The sequence below is a fragment of the Notamacropus eugenii genome, chromosome 1 (genome assembly GCF_028372415.1).
Source record: "Notamacropus eugenii isolate mMacEug1 chromosome 1, mMacEug1.pri_v2, whole genome shotgun sequence".
Taxonomy (NCBI): Eukaryota; Metazoa; Chordata; class Mammalia; order Diprotodontia; family Macropodidae; genus Notamacropus; species Notamacropus eugenii.
The window spans coordinates 738,412,051-738,439,140 of NC_092872.1; the positions used below are offsets into that span (position 1 = coordinate 738,412,051).

Consider the following 27,090-nt stretch of genomic DNA (forward strand, 5'->3'; position numbering starts at 1 on the left):
AGATCTTTTCATCCCTCCTCAAATTTCCCATGGCTTCCCTATCTTCACCTGCTCAGCTGAGAACCCAGCTTCAAAATTTAAAGAAGAAATGCAGGCCGTTTGCTGGGAACTCTCTCTTTCCCGTCCTCCTCATCTCCTATCACTGGTTGGCCTTCTGTTTAACTCCTCTACTTGTTCAAGCAATCCCATTCCATTCCATTTACACCGTCAGAATGCCTCCTCTGGCATTTCACTTAGCTTTGCTCTCTCCTGTCTACTGATTCCTTCACCAACACCTAGAAACACATTCATGTTTCCTGACCTTTCCATCCTCACTAGCTACTGTCCTTTGTGGATTGAACTCTTCAAAAAGGCCTCCTACAATAGGAGCCTCTACTCTCATCTCAAACACCTCACAATCTGGCTTTCAACCTCATTATTCTGCCCAAACTGCTCTCTCCAAAGTGACCAGTGACCTCTTAATGGCCAGATTCAATGGTCTTTTCTCAGTCCTTTCTCTCTGTGGCCTGACACTGCTGATCATCTGCTTTACTTGATAATCTCTTTACTCTGGGCTTTTTGGACACTACTCTTTCCTTGTTCTCCTCCTACCTATCTGACTGCTCTTTCTCAGTCTCCTTTGCTGGATCCTCACCCAGATCATGTCATTGAATAGTAAGTGTCCATGGAGCTCTTTTCTGGGCCCTGTTCTCTTCTCCCTCTGTGCTACTTAGTAATCTCATCAGCCCCCAAGTTACCATCTCTATACTGACAATTCTCAAACTGACCTATCCTGCCCCAACTTCTCTGCTGACTTCCAACCTCAGATCCTCCTCTTTGCTCCCCTGGGCTTCTTTGAATTCACAACTAAAATTCTACTTCTATAGGAAGCCCTTGAGTCAGCCCCTCTGAATTCTAGTGCCTTCCCTCTCTTAATTATTTCCTGTTTTTGTTTGCTTATCTCTTCCATTAGATTATGAGCTCCATGAGAGCAGGGACTACCTTTCACCTCTTTCTGTATCCACAATGCTTAGCAAAGGGCCTGGATCATAGGAGGTATTTAATAAATATTTATCAACTAACCCACTGCTTTGCTAGAACACTGGGCTGTCAAAAGGAAATTAAAAGTTAAAACAACCAACTTCCCAAGTATAAGATTAGGAAGGCTTAGGTTATCCTGAAGAGAAGCTGGGAATTGTGGAGTCAATGAATCAGCAGTGTGGTACAACAGGCGAGAATGCTCATGCTCCCTTGGGCTGTGTGCAGGGGGAGCACAGTTGCTAGGAAGAAGACCATGGTCTGCCCGTCTTCTGAATACCCTTGTTCATGTTTCAGGACTGGATGAAGAGAGAGGGCAATGAGAGTGAGAAATGGCTTATGTTTAACACACATAAGGGCTGCTTGAAGGAAGAGATAGTTAGCCTGGAGAAGATGTGTGTGTGTGTGTGTGTGTGTGTGTGTGTGTATGTGTGTGTGTGTGTGTGTGTGTGTGTAAATACATTCTTTCAAGTATTCAAAGGGCTATGAAAGAGACTTGACTTCTGCTTGATTCCTAGAGGACAAAATTAGAAACAACTATTCGAAACTGTGAAAAGGCCAATTTAGGTTTGATAACCGGAAAAAACTTCTGAAAGCAGAGTGGCCAGCCTGGGTAGGTAGCAGGTTCAGGGGCTCCCAGGCTCATGCCATGACTACTTGGTCAATGTGCCATCTAGCAGATTCTTTGTTCAGTAAATGGCTCGTGAGGCACCTTCTGGCTCTAATGTTCTGTGATTTTCTGAAATGTTCCCATGCAAAACAAGTTAACCTGTCCATGGTTTCTTTTTCCCTAGCCCCCATGGCCAGAAGCTTGGACGGTATTTCAGACACCCTGAAAACATAATTGAAAAGGATCTCATATAAAATATGGGCCCCAGCAGATTTTGGGAGGAGGGGCAGAAAAGCAAAAATAGCCATTGTGATCCCTCAATAAGACAGCAGAACTGATCTCGGCAATTTCCTCATAACAGGGCAATTCCTGGTAACTTAATCCTGGGGGGAAGGGAGGAGAGGATAGAGATAGACTCTGCTGCTGTGTGTGGGATGAACAGCCTGACACTCTCAAACAGAAAAGGCTGCCTACTCAAAGGAGGACACACACCTATCTGGTGATAATCTACAGAATTTATTTTTCCCAAATCCCAAACAATGAATCCAAAGGTGACTAAGTGAATGCAGTTAGACCAGTGGAGCCCCTGAGGAATTTCTCATTTGTGTCTGCTGAGTGCAATGGTTGTTATGTCATGGACGGCCATTGCATGGTCTTCAGAAGGATGGAAGGATGAAGACAGAATCTGTTTTGTCAACATGTACTATAAGCTAAGCAGCTCCAAAATACTTCTACTCCAGGCTCCCAGAATCCAAGGGGGAAAAAAGTAATCACTCTAAATGACCCTCGACTATTTGGAAGTTCATACCATCAAGTCAGAAGAAACTAAATTGTTACCACCTGTTAGGGTCCCAAGTAATACAAAAATCACAGAGGGAGAGAGGCAGGCAGATGGGCTTGGAGGAAGGGTTTGACAAAGGCTCAGGGATGTTAGACTGTGAGCAGCTCCTCTGAGCAGCTGAGGCACAGGAAAGGAGAATTCTGGGCAGGTCAGCAAATGGATGATCATTATTCTAGAGTCTTCTTAATTCTAAGGTGACTATGAATGGAGGTTGTGGTCCCCCACATGACATGCTTTCAAATATTTGAATGCAGACCTTGTATTTTCCCTTAGTCTTTTCATCTCTAGGCAAATCCTTTTCAATTCCTTCACTCAGGAATCTGTTGAAGAATGTGATTTCCACATTCCTTGTCCCACTGTTCTGCACATGACCCTGGAGCTTAGAATGGCAGCCTGTGATCCAGCTGTAGCTAAGCAGTACTCTAGGAGATTGGCCTGATTACTGCTTTGGATCTAGGTGTCCATTAAGTAGGAGAAAGTAAACTGGCTGGATCACATCTGATAAACTGCATCGTCTTTTCATCAATACCAAGATTCTCCCTAATACAATAATAATTTTTTTTTTTTTTGCATCAATGTTCTCCAAGGGTTGCTAAATGGTTCCTGGAACATCGTAGTCTCTAAAAGGATAAAAGCTGTGGGACACTCAAAGGGCAATGGAAAGAGTAGTGGCCACAAGCAGGCAGCAGCATATCTCCCACAATGACCTGTTTGCATCTTGGTCATGCCATCCAGTCTGCTCTCTAAGGTCCAGTCTCCCTAAGAGATGACAGAGATGCCAACTGCAGGCCCAGAGAAGGCAGAGATGGCAGTGTTTGGGTCAAGTCGGGCTGCTCCTGGGAGCTATCATTAGGGACTGTGACCATGACTCCTCTGATGACCTGCTTGTGAAGGGCATCCAGAGCTGGAAAGGATGTCAGCGAGCCCATCCCTCCACTCTTCCTCACACTAAGTGTACCAGGAACCCCTAAAAGAGAGAACCTAGGAGAAGTGAAGATCTGAGCCTCTGACTTGGGCTCCTTAGAGTTCCTCCCTTTAGTTTAGATGCCATTTAGCACATGTATGCTGATCTCTAAAAAATAAATACACAGGATGAAGAGCTGCTATCTCTACCAGTGGAGGAAGGAGTTCTTAGACTCGCTGATGAATACCTGACACTGATAGGGCTCTAGATGGTTCAAAGCACTTCATACACATTATCTCATTTAAGCCTTGTAATCAATCCGTCAGCAAATATTTATGAAGCACCTACTATGTGCCAGGCACTCTCTCAGTTGCTGGGGATACAAAGGTAAAGAATGCAACATCTCCACTGGTAAGGACCTCACCTTCTAAGAGAGGAGACACATTCAAATAAATAAAAACAGGTTCAAAGTAGTTAGACCCAGGATGGTGTGAGGAGGCCACTGGAAGTTGGGGGAATGGGGAAAGGCTCCATGGAGAAGATAGTATCTGAGAGGACTCAGGGAGATGGAGGGAAGATGGGAGGGCACGTGCAGGATGTAGATGCAAAGGCACAAAGATGGAAGATGTCGTGTCATGTGTGAAAAGATCAGAGGGACGGCCACTTTCGTTGGATTGGGGGAGGATCCAGGTTGCTCAGGAGTTGTTGAGGAGGCAACAGAGAGGCCCTGCAGATGACTATGAGACAGGCACCATAGCTCTTAGTGTTCACTTTTTGAAGATGGACTGAGGAAACCGAGGCTCCCCTAGTTATCAAGCGTTAAGGCAGACTGTGGATCCAATCTGATCTCTCACTTGCCCTACTACGACAAGATGTCTGTGCAAGGGGACAAAGGAGAGATGAATGGAGACTGATCTTTGGGTCATGGATCTAGCACAGAAAGGGGCTGGAAAAATCATCTAGTTAAACCCCTTCATTTTACAGATGATGAAACTGAGGCCCAGACAATTTAGGTGACTTGTCCAAGGCCACATAGCTAGTAAGTGACAGGATTTTAACTCAAGTCCTCCAATCTAGGCATCTTTTTCACTGTAATACACTGGCTATCTGAACAGAGTTGGAGAAATCAAACAACCATGCTGACTAAGTCATAAATTCCCATTCCCTAAATCCCACAAGACCACATTTACTCTTCCCTAACATTTTTTACCTCTCTCCCCACAAAGCTTCTCCCAAACCTTCTCTTGTCCCCTTCTCTCTCAGCAAAGGATCTCACTTCTTTACTTTAAGAAGAACCCTGAGACCATTAGTTCCCTTTCTCTCCTTCTTTTCATCTTAAACCCCCTTAATATCATCTCCCACTTTCTCCTCCTTTTAGTCCTCCCTCATCTTCCTCAGTGGATTGTCCCTTCTCTCTAAGCTCCCCTATCAACTCATCCCTAATGTCTTCAAAACATGCCAAAGTGTCCCCAACCCTCAAACAAACTTTCAATGCACTTTACCAACCCCTCGAGCCATCCATGTCTACTCCCCTTATTAGGCTGCGTTCACTTGCTGCTATGTCCTCTTTTCTAACTGACTCTTCAGCCCATTGCAACATGGCATTTGACTTCATCAGGAAGCATCGAACTGCTTTCTCCAAAGTTAACAATGATGAAAAGTTCTAAATCCTCTGAACAACCTGCTGTCTTTTCAATCATCAACCACTGTCTCCTGCTAGAAACTCTCTCTTCTCCAGACTTTTATGATACTGTTTTCTTTTGGCTCTCTTACCTAATGACTCCTTCTCACTCTCCTTTGCTGGTTCATAACCCAGGTCATCCTTCCTAACAGTGGGCATCCTACATGACCTGATCATGTCCCATGGATTATCCTATGGGTTATTACCACTATGACTCCCAGGTTCAGACAAGTGTGCTTCAATCTTGCATCAACTATTTCCTATTGGATGTTTCAAACTGGATGTCCTGAAGACACCTCAAACCTCAACATGTCCAAAAGAGAACTCACTAAAATTTCAACCAAACTGAACCATCTTTCAAACTTCCTTTGTTCTCTCAAGGTTTAGTGGATGGAAAGTGAGCCTTGAAGTCCGAAAAACATGGAAAAACAACATCTTGTCTCTGACACATACGGGCTACATCACCTTGGGCAAATCACACAACTTCTCAGGGCTTCATGTAACACTACAAGTTGTAGAGAAGGTGCCTACCTGCACTGACAGAGGGAGTTCTTTGCCCAGGAGCTATCTCTACTTGTGAATTCACAGGTCTAGCCCCTGTCTACTCAGTATCTCGATCACTTGATTACTTGTCAAAATGTATGGCACACTGTAGACGCTTACGAAATGCATGTTGACCGCCTGATGAGTAGGACTCTGGCAGGTCAGCTGAACTAGGTTCCTGCCTGCCATTCTCTGTGTCCTTCCCCTTCTTTCCATCAACTGGTCAAGCTCTGGAGTTGGCAGAGGTCTTTTTTCACAATAAAGAAACTGTTCCCATTTCTGAGGTGAGTGGGTTTAATGAGTCAAATGAAAAACCTGGGAATGCTGAATTGTATGGGGAAATCCAAAAGAGAAATGCCAGTTTTTGACTTATTTTCCCAGTGGGGCTATGGAAGGAAGGTTGAATAAAGAAAATCCAGAAGATGCATTCCCAAATCCTTACTGTTTATTCCACTGCAAGTAATGGGCTGATGTTTTTACTCTGGACAATGAACTGGGAGAAGACAAGTCGGAGGTCATTACTAAATCACGCTATGGAAAGTCACATGTGTATGGCAGAATGCTCTGATCAATCCTTCATCAGCCCTACAAAGGGAAGATTTTTTTCTTAAAGATTGTTTTAGACAAATACTGTCTGATGTGGACTGCTAGCTTCACAAGGCAGAGAGTACACCATACCATTTCCGTATCTCATCACACACCACTCTGCCTAAAGTAGGCATTTAATAAATGTTTGCTGAATGAATAAGGGATGAGTTCATGTGGAAGTCCTAAGACAAAACATGATTTTGTTTGTTTCCTGGATGAGGATTGGGCCAATCCCAGTGTATAAAGAAAGAATAATGAACAAACAAGGGTGGAAGTCAGATGTCTGAAGACTGGAAGACAGGTGGGGCATCCTAGCAGGGCGGGTCTTTGGGCCCACAAAAATGATGCCATGTTAGGCCTACTACGCTTGCAAAACCATGTGGTCCTTATCCGGCATCACACTGGACTGCAAGAATACAAGAGCCTGCTAGTGTCAGATAAACTCAGGGCCCCTTCCCCTAATGAAAGACCCAAGAAAACCAAATGCAGACAGAAGCTTGAGAGGCTATTCAGGCATTCATATTCAGGTCTGCACGTTGTCTCCCTTGGATGTGGGTGTGAGGGCATGTGCATAGCATGGCCTAGATATCTACAAGATGAAGCCCCAGAGTCTTCTCCTGTTCAGCTGTCAAGGATATAAATTAGCAGGGAATAGGTGAGGGTCACCTGAGAGGAAAAGGACAGTCCTCAGTGAGGGGCTGAGGCTTTGGGAGGCAGGTCAGCATGGGAGGTTGTCTGGCTGTAGCCAGGGGTGGCACCAGCCCCTGCTGTCTCATGGCTCTGAGTCCTGTGAGCCCTTCACTGGGCGACAGCGAAAGCCTCTGGGCCTACAGGCCATGTAAGAGCCCAGAACGTGCTAGGGGTCCCATCCTGAGCCCTGGATTAGCCAGGTCTGACAGAGCTCAAAACAGTGGGAATACAGGAAGTCATTACTGCTCCCAGCCTCAGTTTCCCTGTCCAAGAGAAATGTGGCTATTTCCCTCCACAGGACGGGTCAGGATTCAGGAGAGAAAGCATCAGAGTTTGCCCAGCCTCTAGACAGAGAACCATGGATTGTGAAGGGGTCTCATGAGGGCCAGTCTCTTACCTTATGGCTCCATCTAGAACAGATCTTAACTTTTCCAGAAGGAGAGCACAGAATTGCCCTGCCTTTATTGCTATGGAAGGGCTTCCTGACAGCTAACTCAGACTTGCTCCAAAGCATGCATAGGAAATGCATTCCCTAGACAGATACATCTCTCCACCTCCTCCCCTGACCATGGACTCGAGCGGCCTGGTGCACTGGTAAGCTTGGGCTGCTCCGTGGAATGGGCAGACAGGTGCTGGGAGAGTTCCTGGGGCCTGAGTGGGGCCCAGGGCAAGGTTTTAAAGAAGGATCGCTCCTCTTCTCTGGTTCAGGGATGAAATGTCTCCCTGAATGCAGCTAGCCTCCTTATCTTTTCAATCTCTAAGTGAGAATGCAAGCTAGCCACAGGCATAGACAAGCCACTTCAGAACTGTGATGGAAGGGTTCGGCAAGGGGGGGTGGGAGCACTGTAAATGTGACTGGCTTCTGCACAGGGCAGGGGCTGCCTGTTGCATCTCTTGGCATCCCCAGAGCTTAGCACAATGCGTAGTACACAGCCACACTCAATAAACAATTACTGAATGAGTAGTTGGTGCATCTGATGAGCTGGGCTAATGGTGAAAGTACCTAGGAAGCTCAGGCTGGCGTTCTGTTTCTTCAGGAAGCCCCTGGTCTGTCCCCCAGTTCTTGGAGAGGGGATCTAGAGGAATGGTTCCACAAGAAAACCAGCAAGGGCCATTTTGACCTCCATAGCCCCTGCAGGACACCCACCAGCACTGAAGCTGATTCTAGAGTTTCCAGTGGAGGGGAGGGGGGCTCCATTTTGCCCCTGTTGCTCAACACAGCTGGGTGGCGAAGGAACAACACCTCCCAGAAAAGAGGCTGCAAGTTGCTGGAGGCTTTCCTGCAGCCCTAGGCTGCCAAGGTCAGCCAGGGGTCAGGCAGGGCTGCTCCCCTTGGCCCTGTCTGTTTTCTCCCCTCCCTTGTGTACACACTGATACGGTTTCCAGCCTGTGCCTCACCAGCATTATCACCGGCCTTGTTATCACACTTGGGTTCAGGGAAAGCAGGAAAGGAGGTCGGCTGTGGGTCAGGGCGTGGTGGCGTGGCCCTTCTGGGCCTTATCAGCAAGGGAAGAAAGTGAATCCACCTGGGAGGCTGCAAGGTCGGCCAGGGTGCCAGGGGTCACTGAGAGTTCACTCAGAACAAGTCCCCTGCTGTTCGCAGGACCTCGTTCATCCACTTCTCCAACTTGCAAGACTGATTTCCTGCTGGGTTTCTCCCTCCCTGTCATGTAGACAGAGGAGCCTGGAGTGCTGCCTGGCTGGCAGCGGATTACTGCACAGGCACCACCACCCTAGCATCCAACTCAGTTATGGCAATTCATTCAGAAAATCCCTGGGATCGGGGTCACAAGTCAGACCGCACAGGGTAGGGCCAGGTAGTGAGTGACAGGGACAATTTGCCAAGGCTGCCTGGGCTTCCCTCTCCACCCTTGAAGTGATTTGCACTGGATTCCCTTATCCCACTCCCCACCCCCTCTGGCAATCCCCACAAGCTTCATTTCCTCTCCTGTCTTTTTAATTTATTCCTGGGTAGCCTTTGCTAACTTCCTAGGGGTCCCTTAAGAGCTGAGTGTAGCACAGTCATCAAACTAACTTTTAAGGAAAGAAGAGTCTGGGGACTCACTTTTCTGGACCTCTCCATGGGACCCCTCTGTCCAGCCCTGAAGGTTGGACCCTGATTTGTATTTGGTGTTACAGCCCTTCTATTTCTTGGTGGGCAACGCTGTCTGCCACCATTTCAAAAACAGATCATGGGATACAGAGCTGGAGAGGATCTCTGAGGTCAAGTTAAACTCCCCCAGTTCTGCAGATGAGGGACTCAATGCCCAAAGAGGGCACCTCATTTGTCCAAGGCTGGGCAGGTAGTAGGTGGAACAACCTAGGTCTGAAGCCGACTCCTCCAACTTGGAGTCAAAAGACAAAAACAGAGGATGGAGTGTGGGGCAAAGGCAAACCCAGGGATCTTCTGAATGAAGTAAAAGCCCCACAAAGCAGTGGGAGTCACAATTAGCATATGTATTAATTATCAGAGATAGTATGAGGAGCTCCTAACCTTGGAGCCATGAGTTGGTTTTCAGAAATGTGTTGATAAATGTATTTCAGTACAACTGGCTTCCCAGTATGGCTGTGGCTACAACTCAGGTCTCTTACATTACACCACGCTGGAGTCTAGAAAGAACTGCTCAGCATTGATGGCACAACCGTTCCTGCTCAAATCTGGAGCCTGGGCTCGACCAGAAGCAGGCGTCATCTGGTTCCCTCCCTTCCCAACTCCCAGCTACTTCTCTTCTAAGAGAAGAACAGCTGAGTCCAAGGATATTCTCCTTAAGGAGCTCAAACGCTAGAGATGAAACTGAGTGGCACACAAGCTCATTCCTCAGTGTACCGTTGGGAAAGACATGACTTGACTTGCTGTTTGGTCAATTTATTCAAGACACTTCGCCTGCACCTAGTGCAGGTTGACCTACCGTGAGGGACACAAACAGCCCTCACCGTGCCTGTGTCCCCAGGTTCACACCCTGAGTCTCCCCTTTCCAGCTTGGTGCACATAAGTCCATGCAAAGTGACCCAGCTGCTGTTCTCTGTGCACAACATCCCATCTCCCACTAGTGTGCCTCAGCACAGGCCATCCCCTGTGCTAGAATCCATTCCTCCTCACAGCATCCTCTTGGAGTCTTTGGCTTCCTTCCTTTCAAGGCTCAGTTTAGGGGCCATTTCCTATAGGAAGTCTGCCCTGATCTATGTAGTTGCCAGTTCCCTGTCCTTGGAAATTTCTTTGAATTGTGTGTGTGTGTGTAATTTTCCATGCTGTTTTTCTCTAATAAAATGTAAAATTCTTGAGTGTAAAGAGTGGATTTTTTGGTTAGGTTTTTTTTGTCTTTATAACACTAGTCCAGTGCCAGGCATACAATAGGCATCAAATACATGCTTGCTGAATAGTATAAAATATTTACTAGGGACCCTTCAGGAGATAAACTGGTACACAAATGACTATAATGCAGTGCAGGAATATTATACAGAAAATAAGTACTAAAAGAATTCAGCAATGGAAAGATTATTTTGGACTAGGCTTTGGGCTATGCCTTGAAAGATGAGTAGGATTTCACTTGGTGAGGCAATGGGGGGAGGATTCCAGATCTGACATTTGATACAAGCAAAGGCAGGGAGTCTGCAAACTCCCAAGCATCTTTGGATGATGGTGAGTAGACAATTTTGTTTTATTAGAAACAAAGAGTATATCTGACTGGGTCACTCATTGACTTATATGATGAGGCAAATGAAGACAGCCCCAATAATTTTACAGAGGTATTAGTTTCAGGCCACACAACACACACACATACACACACACACACACACACACACACACACACACACACAGCCCAGCTATGACCATAGGTCTAACTGTGAACTCAAAATGGCCCAGCTCTGTGTGACTGCCTCTGTCTCTCCATCTGTACATATGTGTCTGAGATGAAACATATCCCCAGCAAGTACAAAGTGTTCTCCTTCCAAAGGACATAAATGGCTCCAGACTGTTCAGCCCTAGACCCAGTAAGGCGGATGCCCAGCACTGGAAATACCGAGACTGGTCACTTCTTAGCACCTTGTTCTTGGGCAGGAAATCAAAGCATGTGGTTTGTGCTGCTGCCAAAGGAGGAGGGTAAATGTGAAGGGGACAAAAGGATAAAGGAGTGCTCCTCACCAAGTGAAATGTCTCCTGATGTTGGGCTGAGAAATGTCCCCCATGACAAGAGAAAGAAAAACTGGGTCGTGCCAAGCTCAGTCCTGCCTTGTTACAAGACTCACGTTAGCCTGGGATTCTTCATTTATTAAACTAACAAAAGCATTCATTTCAGCCAGCCTGTCAAAACAGTAAACCGAAACTAAACAGTTTGTTTAGTCTAATGAAGAGTTCTCTGGGCCAAAACAAAGTGGAACCCAAAACAATTTTTTTTAAACCTACTTTCATCAAATTTGACTCTACCATGTTAAGACATTACCTAATTAGAGGGGAAGGGGGTGAAGACAGAAGAGACAGAATAATACATATGTGCCAGTTGGCTCATCCCCAGCATGGCTGTGAGGGTCAGAAAGAAAGAACTCTTCACCAGTCCCCACAAGGAGTGACAACGCTGAGGGATGCAAATCTCCAAATCTTTCCATGATCACAAATGAGATTCCATTTTGCCGACTGTACAGAGCAGTCACGTAGAATTTGAGAAAATGTTTCATGGTCTGGTTCCCCTTCCCTCCACTCCAGGCTCTCTCATTAACCACCACCCACTTAGCACTCGGGAGAACGTCTGGTCTCAGTTCAGGCAACACCTTGAAGCCCTCCCAAGTCTGGCAGTGATGGCCTCTTCCTAAGCATGCCTATGAAATGTCATTTGCAGGCAGGCCACTGATAGGCCAGTCAGCTGCCCATTCCTTCAACGACCACATCAATTCGCTGACTGGTCGGGGGGAGTCATTTACCTCAATGGTTTTAACAAATTGTTCTGCTCCACGGAGCAGAGATGACCAGACCCCATTTTTATCTTCTGATTAGCAATGCTCAATTAATCCCTACCTCCGCTGCACTCTAGTTAATCGGCTCTAAAAGGGTCATAATCTTCTTTCTAAAAGTACAATTGGCCCCGGCCTGGCGTGATTTCACCTGTTCGGTCTCTGGGTGTTCAATAAAGCAAGTTCAGCCACTGTGCCAAGAGGCCACACAGAGTTCAAGGTAACACCTCGCAGCCATCAGCAGGTTAATTATAACTTCATTTTCAAACACGGCCGACGGCATGCTTGTTTCAACTCCAAATGACCTCACCTGTTTAATTTTTTTTGTCTATGTGGAGTAAATTTCTGTCAGCAAAGCTGAAAGGCCACTGAGAGTTCATGGTCACAATTCACATTTTGAACAGGTTGTCCAGACCTCAATCCTCATCTTCCAACATTCCAGGGACAGCTCTGGGTAGGAAGTGGGGGCTGGGCGCCTTCCCGGCAGGGCAGGGATGCTGCTATGTGGCTCAGCCTGGGCCTTGGGTCAATCCTGTCTTCTCGATTTGCTCAGAAGAGCCTCAGGCTGGACTCTGAAATCCTGACAGCAACAGGAGGTCAGCGTGGTGGAAGCACAAGACCACCTTTCACTGTTCTGGTGAGGGGGAGAGCGCTAGACCTCTTCAGAAAAGGGACTGGGCTTTGAGTACCCTTCATGGGGTGGTCTTTGCTGCTCAGAACAGACCCTTGTCAGCAGAGGGGCATCATTTCCAACGTGATTGTCTCCTCCCAAGTCTGCCTCTGCCCTGGTCTGCGGCCCCTGGTGTCAGGAGGAGGGGGCTCCCTCTCCCACTTTCCTCCTCCAAAGATGCCTGTCTCCAGCCCCCCCCCCCCCCCCCCATCACTCTATGGGATCCTCGCTCTTCTACCATTTTTTCTGCTCTCAAAATGCGCTCAAGTGCTTTCCTAGGGGCTGGTTCACTGGTTGAGATCAGAGGCACAACAGCCCAGTCCCCGCCCGCCCGCCTGCCTTCTTGGGGCGCTGGGTCTCCTGGGCAGATCATGAGTCATGCCTGACCCAGCCTGGGACACTTGGGAGCAGCCTTGGACCCATCTCGATGCCTCCCTCCCTGGCGGGGTTGGGTCCACACTCTTCTCTGATAATATGACACGATTTTTGTGGTGCTCCCTTGTTTCCTCTTCACTGCAAATTGTGGGCGTTGTAAAAATCCTTTTACTTCTCCAGTGTTAACCACAAGATTATGCCAGTGCTTCCTGTCAGTATGCTGTCAAATCAGGAGGGTAATTTTTGGTTGCTGCAATACCACTAAGTGATTATATCAATGCGATGTATGTACTAAATGGTGTTCTAAGCACCCATCATAAAGCCTTAATGTTCTGTTACTGTGTAATGCATGGACGGTGGCAGTAATTAGACAGTAAATCATATTCATAAAGGACAAATTATTTCTGTAACCCCAGAAAGGTAGAGCTCACTAGCCACTGCCTGATTCTTGGCCACTGTCCTGCAGGCTGGTGTTCTAGGCACTCCTGATAAGTGCCACATCTGCTCCCATCTCAGGGTTATCGATCTCAGGAAGACTTGTGCCCTGAGGTCTGAGCCTGGTCAGGAGTGAAACCCGCCTGGTGACTCTGAGCAAGCTGCCTTTGTTTGCCTCCTCCTCATTTTGGCTTTTACTGCTGAGGACCAACAATGCCAGTCTGGGCACTGAGCTACAGACCTAGTTTCCCTGCCTTGCCACCCTCAAATCTTGGCTTTCTTGGCTTTTCGACCACTGGAGCTCATCTCTTCCCATCCAAAGACTCTACAGAGCTGGAAGGGGGCTTACTCCAAAATAGTGTGTCCCTGCTGCTATCATCCCTACCCAGCTTCCTCTCTGCCTCCCTCACACTGCCCAGCATCTAGATCTCTTCCCCAAGGCATGACCCAGAATTGGAACTGGATTACTCTCTAGGGACAGGGAAGGGAGGTTAATCTCACTAGCATCTTTCATCCCTGAAAGTATTCCCACAGGTTCCAATCCTGGGACCCAAGTACCCTAGGGAAGTCCATCACTGACCATTTCTCCTTGTAATTGGTCTCTACGATGAAAGAAAGGCCAGGGCCACTTGACTAGTTAGGGGAGCAGAGCTTTCCACCAAACTACAGGGCAGGAATCCTTTCCTCCCAAGGTCAGGGGCCTACCCTTTACCTACACGGTTCATGTCAGTTCAGGAGAACATCAGCAAGGAGAGAGGGCCACTGCCCAGGTGGCCAGCAGCAAAGATGATGTGGCAAACAGTCCTACCAAGGAAGGCATGCACAAGCACACAGGCTCTCTGCAGTTCTCTCCACCCCCAGAAATAGGCTCTCTCCAGTTAACATTTAAAAACATCTTTGGATAATTTTCAGCAGAGAAACAATAAATCAGAGATGTCAGTGAATAGGAGGGGAGAGCGTTTCCAATTTTCACAAACAAAAGTGTAACTGACAGTCACTTTCAGTTTGGGGATGTAATTTTCCTGACGCCCTTGCCGAAGCGTGCCTTGGCGGTTCTCCATTTGTTAGCCAATCTTTGGAGAAGTGTGATTTATGTCAATGCTGTGTCAATGTAAAAACCTGACCAGTTAAAGGAAAACGTCAGTTTGGCAGAGGGTTGGTAGGGAATAAGTGAACACCCTTCTGGAGGCACCATGAAGGCAAGTTGTCTGTAAGAGGCCAGAAAACAAAGAAAGCATCTTGATTCATTTCTAAGTTCAGGTGAGTATCTAATTTTCATCATCTTTCCAAAAGGGACATTCATTCAATGCGTATCCTACAGCATTTTCAATGGTAGGATTTCTAATAGCCCACTGCCTGGACTCCCCCAGCAATTAGAAGGTCCCAGGCTGAAGTCAGAGGACACAAGCCCTTCATTAGTACTAAGTCCAATGACTTTGGGCCTCAGCTTTTTCAGCTGTAAATGAAGAATAACAGCAGCTTTGCTTCAACATTCATTAAAATGTGATACAACAAGGTCTATAAAGCATCCCTGGAAAAGGACATGGGGGGAGGAGGGTAGTTTGAGTTACTGGGTTCGTGTGTCTGGTGCTCTCCCCCAAAGACTGGGAGCTCCCTTAGAGCAGGGAGGGGATTTAGGGGGAGGGGTACCTTTCTTTTTATCCCCAGAACTTGAGAAAGACAAAGCCTGGCACACAGTAGGCTCTCAATCACTGCTGGGTGATGGTCTAATATGTTAGGCTCAGAACACTTAGACAAGCATACTTCACATGGTGGGTCCTTAATCATTTGGAAGAGACAGTGATGATGAAGGCTATGGCTTCTCTCATTTGTTAAAATTTCAAAAAATTTAAAAGGAAAATTGTCTTTGCTTATAATCATGCCAAACCAAAAATAATATGCATAGTATAGATGACTATATTCTTAACAAAAGGCTTGGGAAATCCTGATAATCCAAATCCATGAGTACGGTAAAAATCACATTTCAAAGCAAAAGCTTCTGTTTCCTTCTCCCAGTCCAAACCATTCAAGGCTGAAAAGCTGGAATTACACCTACCAAAGGTCACTGTTCATATTTTAAACACCCATTAACTGGATAGATGAGATCTAAAGGGTGCAAGGGAAATCCTTTTTGCTTGGTTATAGAGTGGCTGGTTGGCTCAATGGGTAGAGTGTTGGGGCCTGAAGTAAGGAAGACATGAGTTCAAATTCAACCTCAGACATTTACTAGCTGCATGACCCTAGATAAGTCACTTCACCCTGTTTGCCTCAGTTTCCTCATTGTAAAATGGGCTGGGGAAGGAAATGGTAAACTACTCCAGTCTTCTTTGCCAAGAAAATCCCAAATAGGGTGATGAGGAGTCAGACATGATTGAAAAATGACTCAACAACAACAACACATTTTAGATTTTCTATCAATTAGGGCATGAAGTCTAGGGTCCCAAAGGAGAAATCCTGTTTTACTGTGCTTGATGAGGAAGTCCCTTCCTCTGGTTTGAGCCTCAGTTTCCCTCTCTGAGGGGGCTAGGTGAGAAGATCTTTGAGTGCTCTTCAAATCCCACATTTTATAAGTCTTTAATGGTCCTCCCAAGGGAAGGCTGAAGTCCATGCCATAAAGTGAGAGTAACAGCACGCTGATCTTGCTTCCCCCTGGATCACCACCATGATCTAACCCTTTTATGAGCTCAGATATGATCCCACATATTATGTCTTCCAGAGGGCCTGTGCCTATATTACCACGTTTGGCTCTTAAAATGCTTCTCTGAAGTAGAGCTATTATACAGATGAAGAAACTGAGGTAGGGAAAGGCTGCAGGACTTGGCCAGGCTCAAAGAGCTGGCCAGTAGGAAATCTGAGGTAAAAGCCACTCCTCAGCCCAGAGATGAAGGTCCTGCCCCTGGGGAATGTTTGCAATTTAAAGGATACAGTTTCAAAAGGTAGTGAAAGAGATTGATGGGAAGGGCCAAGCCAAGCAGTCATGAAGACCAGAAACCGTTTGCTCACCAATCTTTCCAAGTGTCTAGTCCCGGTTTGGTGTCAAGAATGATCTAATACAACATGGTGGAAAAAAGCCGCCTCTCAGTCTCCCACCATTTCCTCAAAAGTTTAGCTGGAACACTTTCTTAGCTCTCTCTGAGCTTTCAAATTTACGTAAAACAACTTCCTTTGAAGTCCTCAATTGTGGGGTTACAGCTTTATTGTCTGGGCATAACTGGTTTAAACATGTGTAAAATTAATTTGAGGGAACAGCTGTGAAATTACCTACAACTACACGAAGTAATTGACTGAGCTAACAGGAAGGCTGAAATTGACAGCCTAGTCCCACCTCCCTCCCCAAAAATTCATGCACATTTTTTCTCTCATTCCACAAAGCAAATGATCTGACTTCATCAAAAACAAGGCTGGAGAATTCTCCTCTCTTGTGGCTGTGGCTTCTCCTGGAAGCCTGTCTGGAAACAGCCTGGGATTTGAGGATGAGCAGCAAGGTCCATCTGGTCCAGCTTTCAACTTCTGACCTGGGCTTCAAGTCCCCGCCACCCTTCTCATCTGGGTGTCTGGACCCTGTCCATCAGATTTCAGTTGTAAGCTTCTGGATGGGGCCACATCTCAGTCTGTACTCAGGTTAGGCCAGGGTGAGCTCTCAAGTAGTGATTAACATGATGACCTGACTGCGCTACAAAAGTCAATGAGCCAGATGGTCATCACTGCCCTTCCTTGTGCAGTGCCCAGTCACGTCAGGCTCTGCCTTCGTGGTCTCCAATGACTTTTTCATCCTTTCAGAAACAGATCAGGGTCAGTCAATCAGCAGGTCTTCACTAAGCCTATACAGCATCCTAAGTGTCCAGTTGGTATTTAATGCAACATGAAAAGACCTTCCTAAAATTAACCCTGATTATCCCCTTCATTACTGGACTTTTCACCTGATCAAACAGCAGAGCCACCCAGAATCTAAGAGGCACCTACAAGGCTCACACTGGACCAAATGGTTCAGATTTCATCGTGCCAGGGATGTGCAGAGAGGCCACCGTTATCCCACGTACCTTTCTTTCCTCCCCCTCCAATCCTCACTGAGCCAGCAATGGCTTGAGAATAATTCGCTGTCTTTTTTTTTTACTTGCTTTTCTGCCCCTTTTCTGCCCTAATCCCAAAGCTGAGACTGAAAAGTAAAAGGCTTAGCTGTCTTTGCCACTGAAATGCCCAGCCCAAGAATAACATCTGATGAAATTAGGTGCATTCTGAGATGCTGCTCCATAGCTAGCAACATCCTTGAAAGAAACTCAATCTATGGGGACTTCTGGCTTTCTCTACTGAGTGGATCTCTTGAAAATCAATTTTGAATACAGGACAATTTCTTTAAACTGGCTGTGAGCTCCCTGGGCCTTCACAGAAAGATCGTGGCCCTGTTCTCTCTCACCTCAAGCTACAAGGTCAAGAAGGAGCTCATGGCCTCGAACCACCACCACAAGACTGCTTCTGTTCCAGGTGCAGGACTGATCTGCACTAGGAGAGGCGACAGAGAAACCTTCCTCATCTACTGGGAGCAGGAGCTCCCTCTATGAATGATATCACATGGTCACCCCAAAAACAACACTGACCCTTCCTTATCTCATGTGATGTTTATAGACACCCCACGAGAGAAAGGCTGTGATGATTACCCTCAGTGCACAGATGAAGAACATGTTTCTCAGAGAGGTTTAGTAATATGCCCAGAGTCACCCAGATAATAAGTGTCTGAGGCAGCACTGGAATGTTGGTCGGCCTGACTCTCAGGCCCACGTACCATCTACCTCTCCATGCTGTACAACTAGGCTGCTTTCTTTCACTTTCCTTTTTCATTGGTTTCCTTGATATTCTTGACCTTTTACACTTCCAGATGATCTGCTTATTTTTTCTAGCTCTATAAAATTCTTTAGTAGTTTGATTGATATGGCATTGAATACGTTAATTTAGGTAGTATTGTCATTTTTATTGCATTGGCTCAGCCTCCCCACAAGAAATTAATATTTCTCCAATTGTTAGATATGATTTCACTTATATGAAAAGTATTTTGTAGCTGTGTTCATATAGTCTCTGGGTATGCCTTGGTAGACTCTCAAGTAATTTATACTGGACCATAAGTATTTTTAAAAATAAAATATTAGGATGAGGACCTCAGAACCAGAAGAGATTTAGGTGTCCATATGGCTGAATAAACGGTGTAATACAAATGTAATGAAATGTGAACTAAGAAAAGGCAAATATGAATAATTCAGAGGAACCTGGGAAATATTTAATTATTTGATGAGAAGCAAAGTAAACAGAGAAGTTCATATGATAACTACAAAGATGTAGTGGAAAATAACAAAGATTTAAGAACTCTGATCAATGCAGTGGCCAGTCTTGATTACAGAGGGCTGATGGTGTAGCTTGTCTCCAACCTTTAAATAGAGGGGTGATGAATTAGAGCTATGGAATAAGGCATACCTTTTCAGACCTGGCCAATGTGTAGGTTTGTTTTACTTTACTACAATTACTTGTTAAAAGGGAAGATTTAGGGGGAATATCTAGGAGTTCATGGAAAGTGGCAGTAATTTTTTTTAAAGCATCAAGAAAAGAGGTTTAAAACATGGAACTTTAATCATCCATCTAAAAAATGCAGTATTTTTTACCTTTCAGTTGAATCCATTTCACTTTGTTCTGTCCTTAGTGGAGCCTGAGAAACATTTGTAGGCTTGGAAACCATTAGAGAGTCTTCTCAGCCTTTATTTCTCCAGGTTAACATCCCACGACCCTTTCATACTAACTCGTTCCCTTAAACCGACACTTTAGGCATCCTTTGGATCAGTCTCCAGACATTTTATCTGAGTGCCTTTGGTTACCTTCTTGCTGGTATGTTCCTTCCTATATAGTACTCTAGTGGCAACAGGTCACAGACCCCCAAGCTGTCCTGTGTGTTCAGTTTTACACAAGGCAGTAGCTACGGGGAAGTAAAGAACATGATCCCTTAAAGCCAGTGTGGATCTGGATTACTGTAGGGGTGTGCTTTATTGCCTTAAGATACCAGAACTTCCCAAACAGGCCTGTACTAAGCCCTTGTTTCAAGGTACCTATAGCAAGGGTAACCTGGGGAACATTTGGATTCCAACTGTCTTTAAGGGAGTGGGGGGTGCTGCTCACTGGGTCCCCATTCTGAGTCACTGAGAATAGCTTCTTGGGGCTTGGCAAGAGCCTGTTTTAACATCCTTCCCAAGAATAATTTCCTTCCTTCCTTCCTTCCTTCCTTCCTTCCTTCCTTCCTTCCTTCCTTCCTTCCTTCCTTCCTTCCTTCCTTCCTCCCATCCTTTTTCCCTTCCTTCCTTCCTTCCTTCCTTCCTTCCTTCCTTCCTTCCTTCCATAAGAAACACTTGGATGTTTCCAATGACTTCTCTGAAGCTGTTAACAGAGCAGAACCATGGTCCAGTTATAATCTCTGAGCCCTATAGGAATACAATCCCTGAGAGAAGAATTCACCTAAAAATACATGGGCACTAACCCACTAACAGCTGTGCGTGAGGATGCGAGGATCTCCCAATAGGGAGAACTTCAAAGTACCTTGGGTCTACATCTTTACAAAGGGCCAGGCAATGAGACTGGCCTCATGCTGATACTTATCATGTAAGTCTGCTCCATTCTTTCAGGAATCTCTCCCACATGAATCATGCACATGGAATAATGTACAAAGGAAGTTTAAAGAAACACACTGACTTGCCTCTAACTACAATCTTAAATAGACAACACTGACGTAAATAACAAGTAAACAGATGAATTTGAAACCAGTATGCTTATGGAAATGACTCAAAAGATAAAAATGAAGGATGAAGAAATATTTGCCAGAGATAAAAATACCAGGAGGAAAAGACCTGGAGTTCCTGGATGGCCACAATTGTGTAAATCAGCAACTTAGGACCGCTGTTAAAGAACTGAACACAGTAAAGGGATGTTCTAAAGATGCTGTGATCTGCAGATGTCAGTAATATCGTGACGGTCATCACTCCCTAATTATAAGGCCTTGAATGTGGCAGGTAAGACGCTGTAAATGTCACTGAATTATCAGAACACTGTATACAATTTGGGAACTATATTTTTAAAAAAAGTTTAGAGAAGATGGAGGTGATCCAAAGAAGAACAAAGATGAATACAGCCTAGTGAGGAAGGAGTTTAATCTGGAAAAAGCAGCCTGAGGAGTCACTACGTGTGACTATCTTTAAGCCTGACAAGGGTGACTGGGAAGAAAGGGCCATGGCTCTACTTGGTGGTATTGGCATCCTGTCCATACAAGGTAAAAATGATCACTTTTTCTTTTATTTCTCAGAGAGTATACAAGAATATATTACAGAAAGTTAATTTCAAAAATATATTTTTTATCTTAAGTATAAAATAAAGATATTGACCTACGCATATGTATGTTTAAACCTGGCAATTCATAAGTTTTAGTGTTATATGAATTATTTTAAAAATAATTTTTAAAAAATTCATTTAAAACATTAAAAAAATACCCAACCCCAACCTGAAACCTAACCTAAGCATTCTTTACGTCCATGGGGGATCAAACACAGAGCTGGACAAAGCAAACCAGATGATGACTGATTCTATGGAAGAACCTCCTTACTATTAGAAAGGCCAAAAGCCAGAAGGAGTAACCAAGGAAGGGATTAATGTGTCTGTCCCTGGAGAGCTTTAAAAACAGAAGAGAGACTCCTCTGATCTAAATCATTCAGGCCTGCTCTGAAGGCAGGGGGACTAGAGGGATCTTTTCTGGTCCTAGGATTCTACGTTTTAGAATAGGGTGAATGATTAGACATAGAAATAAATTAGGAAGAGGAACACCTATGTAGTTATTAGTGTTAAGATGAGTGAGGTCTCAAGGGGTAGTGTATCTATAAGATTATACTTGGAGGTAGAAAGATGGCCTTACCAATAAGAATAAAGCTTTAAAATTCTTATTGGTAAGGCCATCTTTCTATTTCACAATGGAGAAGTTCAGGGAGATCATGAAGTTATGCACATATTCAAGGGCGCCCAGAACATCAATGACAGTAGAAATACAAACACATGAAGTTCAAGTCCTACTCAGCACTGAATGCCAAAGAGCACGCCTTCATTCTCAGTGCCACTAACCTTTCAAAACATAGAAAACACTATATATTTTGACCCAGGAAATGTGCTGAGACCTTGATGTAGAAAAAAATATTCGGGAGCCATTTCTATTCTTCCAGATGAAAAACTATTCTGTTCACTCTACTTTTCTGAGTGGCCTTCTCGGCACTTTGAGTGAGAGTATCATCTCCTGCCACTAAGCCACAAAGGGCCTGAGGAGTGAGGGGGGAGGAGGAGGGAGCAGCTGAAAATTCCCAATACAATTTTGGGTCTAAGAATCCTGTCGACATTCTTCCTAATGTCCACACCTCGGATTTGAAGCCGTGGTCAGGGATGCTCTCACTCCTCCCTAAGACTGTGACAATGGATACTTCCAGGAAGAAGGAATAATGGGGCCCATCTGTGATGGGATAGATTAAGCCAAAGGAAACTCAGGCCTAACAGTGGGTTTGGCCATCATTTCTGCTTTAGATTCAGCTCCCCGTCAGCCTCAATGATTAAGGCAGTTGGGTCAGAAGAATGAACAAAGGTCTCACACCATTCCTCAGGGACAAAGCCTGGAGGAGGATAAGATTGATAGAAAGACTACAGAGGGGTTTTCCATCTCCAAATTCAGGAAGCTGATTCATTAGGCTCTTAAAAACAACACCATGAGAAAAGTTGAGAGGAACATCTAATTAGGGGCAGAAAGGCCTGCACCCTGATACCATGTGACGGTGCCTGACTGACTCACAGGCTGAGTGGGCTTCCATTCATTTTCTACAAAATGGGGCTAGCCTCTTTTGATCAGGTTCAGTGTCTGCCTAGAGTGGGATTGACATGATGGGCTTAGAGGAAATGCAAGGCATTGGAGTCAGAGACCCAGGCCAAAGGTTCAGATCCTGGCTTAGCTCCTGCCAGGAAGCTCCGGCCTGCTCCCATGGCTGCTATCTTGGAGTACGGGGTATTCCAGGATCTCAGGGGCAGCTCAAGCTGGAAACCAGCAGCCTCTTAGTGCTTCCTAAGTGGTCAGATACAGGGCAAGGCCAAATTCTGGCTTACCTCCCTGGTACTTGGGGGCAAATGACAGCACCTCTCTGAGTGTCTGGTTCTTCATCTATAAAATAAGGGGGTTGGCTTAGAGGACTGCCACAGTCCCTTCTGGATTGACATCTAAGATCTGATTATATAGGAAAGAAGGTGTACCTGGTCAGATGACATGATCTCACAGGATATAAACATAAAGGTGTTTCCATTCTGATGAAGTGGAAGTGGGGGTAGAACAGCCCCTTCATGCCAGAGTCACAGCATTTTGGTTTGAATAGGTACAGGGATGGTGAATTTAGCCACAGTGGAGCGGCCTGACACCCCCTTTCCAGAAGGCAATGACAGTACTAAGGTGACTATGGGCTTCGGAGCAGTACATGTGCAGAGTGGCAAGATAGCTGGAGTGGGGTGATAGAAGGTGCTCACCATGTAGGAGACAGGGCCCAGACAGGGAGTTCTGGAGGGGCTGAATTTGAGTCAGACAAATGGTAATCATTTAGCTGAAGGACTCACGTTTTCCTGCAGCAACTTTAACTGTTTCTTTGACTGTGCACAACCTTAATATTCAAAGCTCTTACTGTACTGGATTGTTATCTGGGGCCAGGGGTATAAAAACCCTATCTATGCAACGAGATCAACTATCTTAAATAAACGTACTAGGATGCAATGTCAAGTTTCAGTGAAATACTTCCACCATCATGATAGCCACTTAGGGACACATGGTACATGTGGCCACCTTGAGCGTTGTTAAAGTGAATACTGCGGACTCAACAGTCACCAGTAAGACAAGTCTACTGGGGTTCAGTCTGACCTCAAAGTTCCCCAGTGACAGACTTATTTTTTTTCCTACTACTCAATTGAAGCTCCCTGAGATAGTTAAGGGAGATATGGGGTTGCAGGGGGCATTCAACATCACCTAATTCTACTTCCCCCTAGATTCAAGCACAGAGCGGGGAGGGGTGGCCAGAGGGAAGGGAGGGAATGAGCATTTACTAAGCATCTACCATGTGCCCAGAACAATGCTAAGAACTCTTCCCAAATGTGATTTCACTTAATTTTCCCAACAACCCTGGAAGGTAGGTGCTATAATTATGGCCCTTTTACAGAAGGGGAAACTGAGGCAGACAGAGGTTAGGTGACTTGCTCAGGGTTAGGGTTAGCAAGTATCTATGTATATGGCTAGTATATGTATATCTAAGTATATGGCTAGCAAGTATCTGAGGCCAGATCTGAACTGAGGTGCTCCTGACCCCAGGCCCAGCACTATATCCACTGAACCAGCAGCAGCCAGCATCTCTGTCACTGGTTTGAAATCACCAGGAATAGGGAGCTGCTCATTACGTGACAGCTCTGACAGGCAGTAGGTTCTTTTTGAGGCAGAGCCAAAGTCTGTGTCCCTGTAATTCCCCCTTCTGGGACATCACAGGATGGATGGAGAGATGGCAACAAAGAGGCCTGGGCACCTCCACTGGCAGGTGGGTCCTCCTCTGGTCAGTGCTCTGACAACCTGCAGGTGCCATCCCACACATGTTCAGTTTTACCTTCTCACTGCCTCCCCAGAAGTCCAGGAATGTGGCTCACCCTCTCCCATCAGGGGCGTTTCTCTAAAGATACCAGCACAGCTTTTGCCTGACTGAAACAGTTTTGACTGTCTTTTTTAAAGTGTGTGGGAGTCCAGAAACAACGGGAAGATAGGCAGCCTGGAGAAGGCTCTGCCAGAGAAGCCATCTCACTGCCCAGTAAGGGCTGCTTCTCCTTCCTTCACTGAGATCTAGCTCGAGCCAGTGTGAGATCACTTTCTCAGGTCAAGGTGGGAAGTTTTAAAGAGGTAGGTTTTGCAAATAGCCTCATCTACCACATCATGTCACAAGCCTTTCATTTACCACTCAAGGCATCCACTGATATATTCTGGACAAATGGACATGGGCTTGGAAGACAAAGCCTATTGTGTTCTCAATGGCTGATCCTTCCCTCTGCCCTGTCACTCCTCCTGGGTGAGCTGGGTGAAGTGGACCTTGCAACTATAAGAAGATGACGGAAAACACCACTTTAAAACAGCACAGACTGATGATCATTCAGTTCAGAACATGTGAACAAGGCCACACACGCATTTCACTAGCTGATTATTACCATGATAAAACTCAGGGGACTGGCCTGGGGGGTCTGAAGCCCCACGGATTGACCATCCTTGGGGACCTGTGTCCAGAGCATCGATGCCTTTCATGTTCTGGGTGAGGATGAGGATGAAATTTTCAATGAAGCCTGACTGGATTTGAAAACATCTGCAACATCCTGGAACATATTCTTTCCAGGGCCTCAGTTTGTTAGCAAAGTCAGACATTTCCTCACGGATCCTAGCCTCTTTTAGCCATAACAAACATCGAGTGTGACTCTTGATCGGTGGGAATCTGCGTTGTGAATATGCCTTCTCTTCCCCCTGTCAGTTTACCTTGTGTGTACTGTTGGTAACACAGTTTCTTATTTTGGAAAATGAGGAGTAGGGGAAATCAAGTAGCAGATGCTGTACAGAGAACACCGCTCTAAGCAAAGAAAGGAAATGAGTCAGAAGAAACTCTGATGGGGAAAGGCACACAGAAGTCACAGGTGCATCACTTTTCCAGCTCAGGTATTCACAGGGAGGGGGGAGGGGGCCAGGTGTCTGCGGACAGCAGGGAGAGGGCTTGGTGTCCAACATGTTGCACATGGAGAACCCCACGCATGCAGGGAGGGGCTGTAAACGTGGGCACCTCACCCCCTGACCTACCCTGAGTGTCCACTGCGCAGGACTGAGTCACAGACTGATGAGGGAGCCTGCATCTGCCTCCCTGTCCCCCCAGAGTCTCAGGCCAAGGGCTGGGCATCAGAAGCTAGAAGTACCTGGGTGGTTCTGAGTCCCAGGTGGGAAGCTCAGTCCCTCTGTCCCTTCGGAGCTCTGACAGAGACTGAGTCCAGTACATCGAGAGCAGAAGCAGCTAGGAGGCAAAAGATGAGAGAAGGCAGATCTTCCTTGATAGAAAAAAATAAAATTAAATTAAAAAAAGAAAATGAGGACTTTAAGAAACATGTTTAGAAAAAGTGATGTGGTTCCCCGTTTCTGACTGGTGGCCTCTAAAATCTAAATCCCTGGTAGCTTAAATTCTACCACTGTGATCAAAGTCTCCAGGGATACATCCAGTCATATCTTGACTCAAGGAATAAAAAAAACCCCAAAACTTAGCACTGAAATGACTTTAAAGGTTATTCAGCTTCCCACTCAAGGAAGGAATCTTTTCTACATTTCTGACAGATGCTAATACAGTTACTGACAATGGACTCTGTACTTCATGAGATTGCTTCTTCCACTGAGGATGGCTCTGTTGGTTATAGAGTTCTTAATGCCGAATGGAAATCTGTCCTTCTGTAACTTCTACCCAGGGGCCTTAGCTCTACAAAACAAATCAGTCTATTCATTTTCCTTGGGACAACTATTCAGGATTTGATAGGAAGTTGAAAATAAGTATCATGTTTTTCACTTGGTCTTCTCTTTCCTAATTCAAATATCCCCAATTCTTTCAACTACTTTTAACATACCAGTTTTAACTCCCTCACCACCTTGGTCCCTACATGATGAACAAAATCCCATTTCTCAAATCATTGTTAAATTTTGATAAACTGTTTTAACAACAGGGCAGAAAAAAATTTGATCCACTGCTCCCATCATTTGCTTCAAAAGGTTCCAAATTGACCGATTTAAACATAAAAATGTGATAACAAAGTTATTTGTTGGAATTGTGGGAAGGGGACATATTTTTATTAAATGAAGAAAATTGTTGGGTAGAAGTAACACATGGATTCCATGAGATCAAAATGGAAAAAAATCTGTATGACAAAAAAAAAAAAAATGAAACAAAATAAAAGAGAAGTAAAACTTGGTGAAAATGGTGTGGTCAATGTCTGACAAAAGGAACTACTGTGAATATCCAATTTCTGACCTTGCCAAATAAAGGGTCAAAGAACCTAAAGATATGACTATAGAACACATGCAAGAAGAAACGTAAACTGTCAATAATCACTTGAAAAACTGTTAAAAGTCAAACAATCAGAGGAATAAAATTTAAATTAATCACTCTGCCAGGGGTGAGGAAGACACATGAAAATAAATGACTCCATACAGAATATACATAAGAATAAAAAAACAAGGGAACTTTGTGGTCCTACATCTCACCCATCAAGATCCCACAACGACGCTAACGATGGCTAAACAGTCAATGGGGAGAGTTTTGTTGAATAGCAATTTGGGAACATGTAGTAAGACTAACAAAACTGATAATCAATTTTGACGTAAACCTCCCACTACTGAGATGATCCTCCAAGGATATGATTTAAAAAATTATTTAGATAAAGATTTTCATAGGCCCCTTTTTTATATTAGTGAAAAACTGAAAGCTTTCCATATGGCCAACACTTGAGGAAACAGCTAAACTGTCTATCATAGAGTCAACAGATCACAGAGTCTGAGCTGGAAAAGACTTTGGAAATCATTTTTGTTTCCCAGAGGAGGGAATATGGGCAGCAGGGAGAGAGAGTGGGGATAGAGGTATACTGAAAACATCCAGGCACAATGAGAGAATTTGAGGATTGAACGGGACTTGAGGTGGCATTGAATCCA

General features: G+C 45.3%; 1 protein-coding gene across 3 annotated transcripts in view; it reads right to left on the bottom strand.

Moving 5' to 3' along the window:
* The window catches only part of EXOC6B (exocyst complex component 6B), a 607,915-nt gene that overhangs the window by 78,865 nt on the left and 501,960 nt on the right, over nt 1-27,090 (bottom strand). Inside the window, exon 21 of one of the 3 annotated variants that reach the window (XM_072612825.1) lies at nt 1-25,448. This exon is cut by the window's left edge and continues 16,411 nt beyond it. The exons of the other annotated variants lie outside the window; for them this stretch is intronic. Within the exon in view, the coding sequence (XP_072468926.1) occupies nt 25,350-25,448 (99 nt within the window). The 3' untranslated portion in view covers nt 1-25,349. The remainder of the gene's footprint in view (nt 25,449-27,090) is intronic. 3 annotated transcript variants of the gene reach the window in all.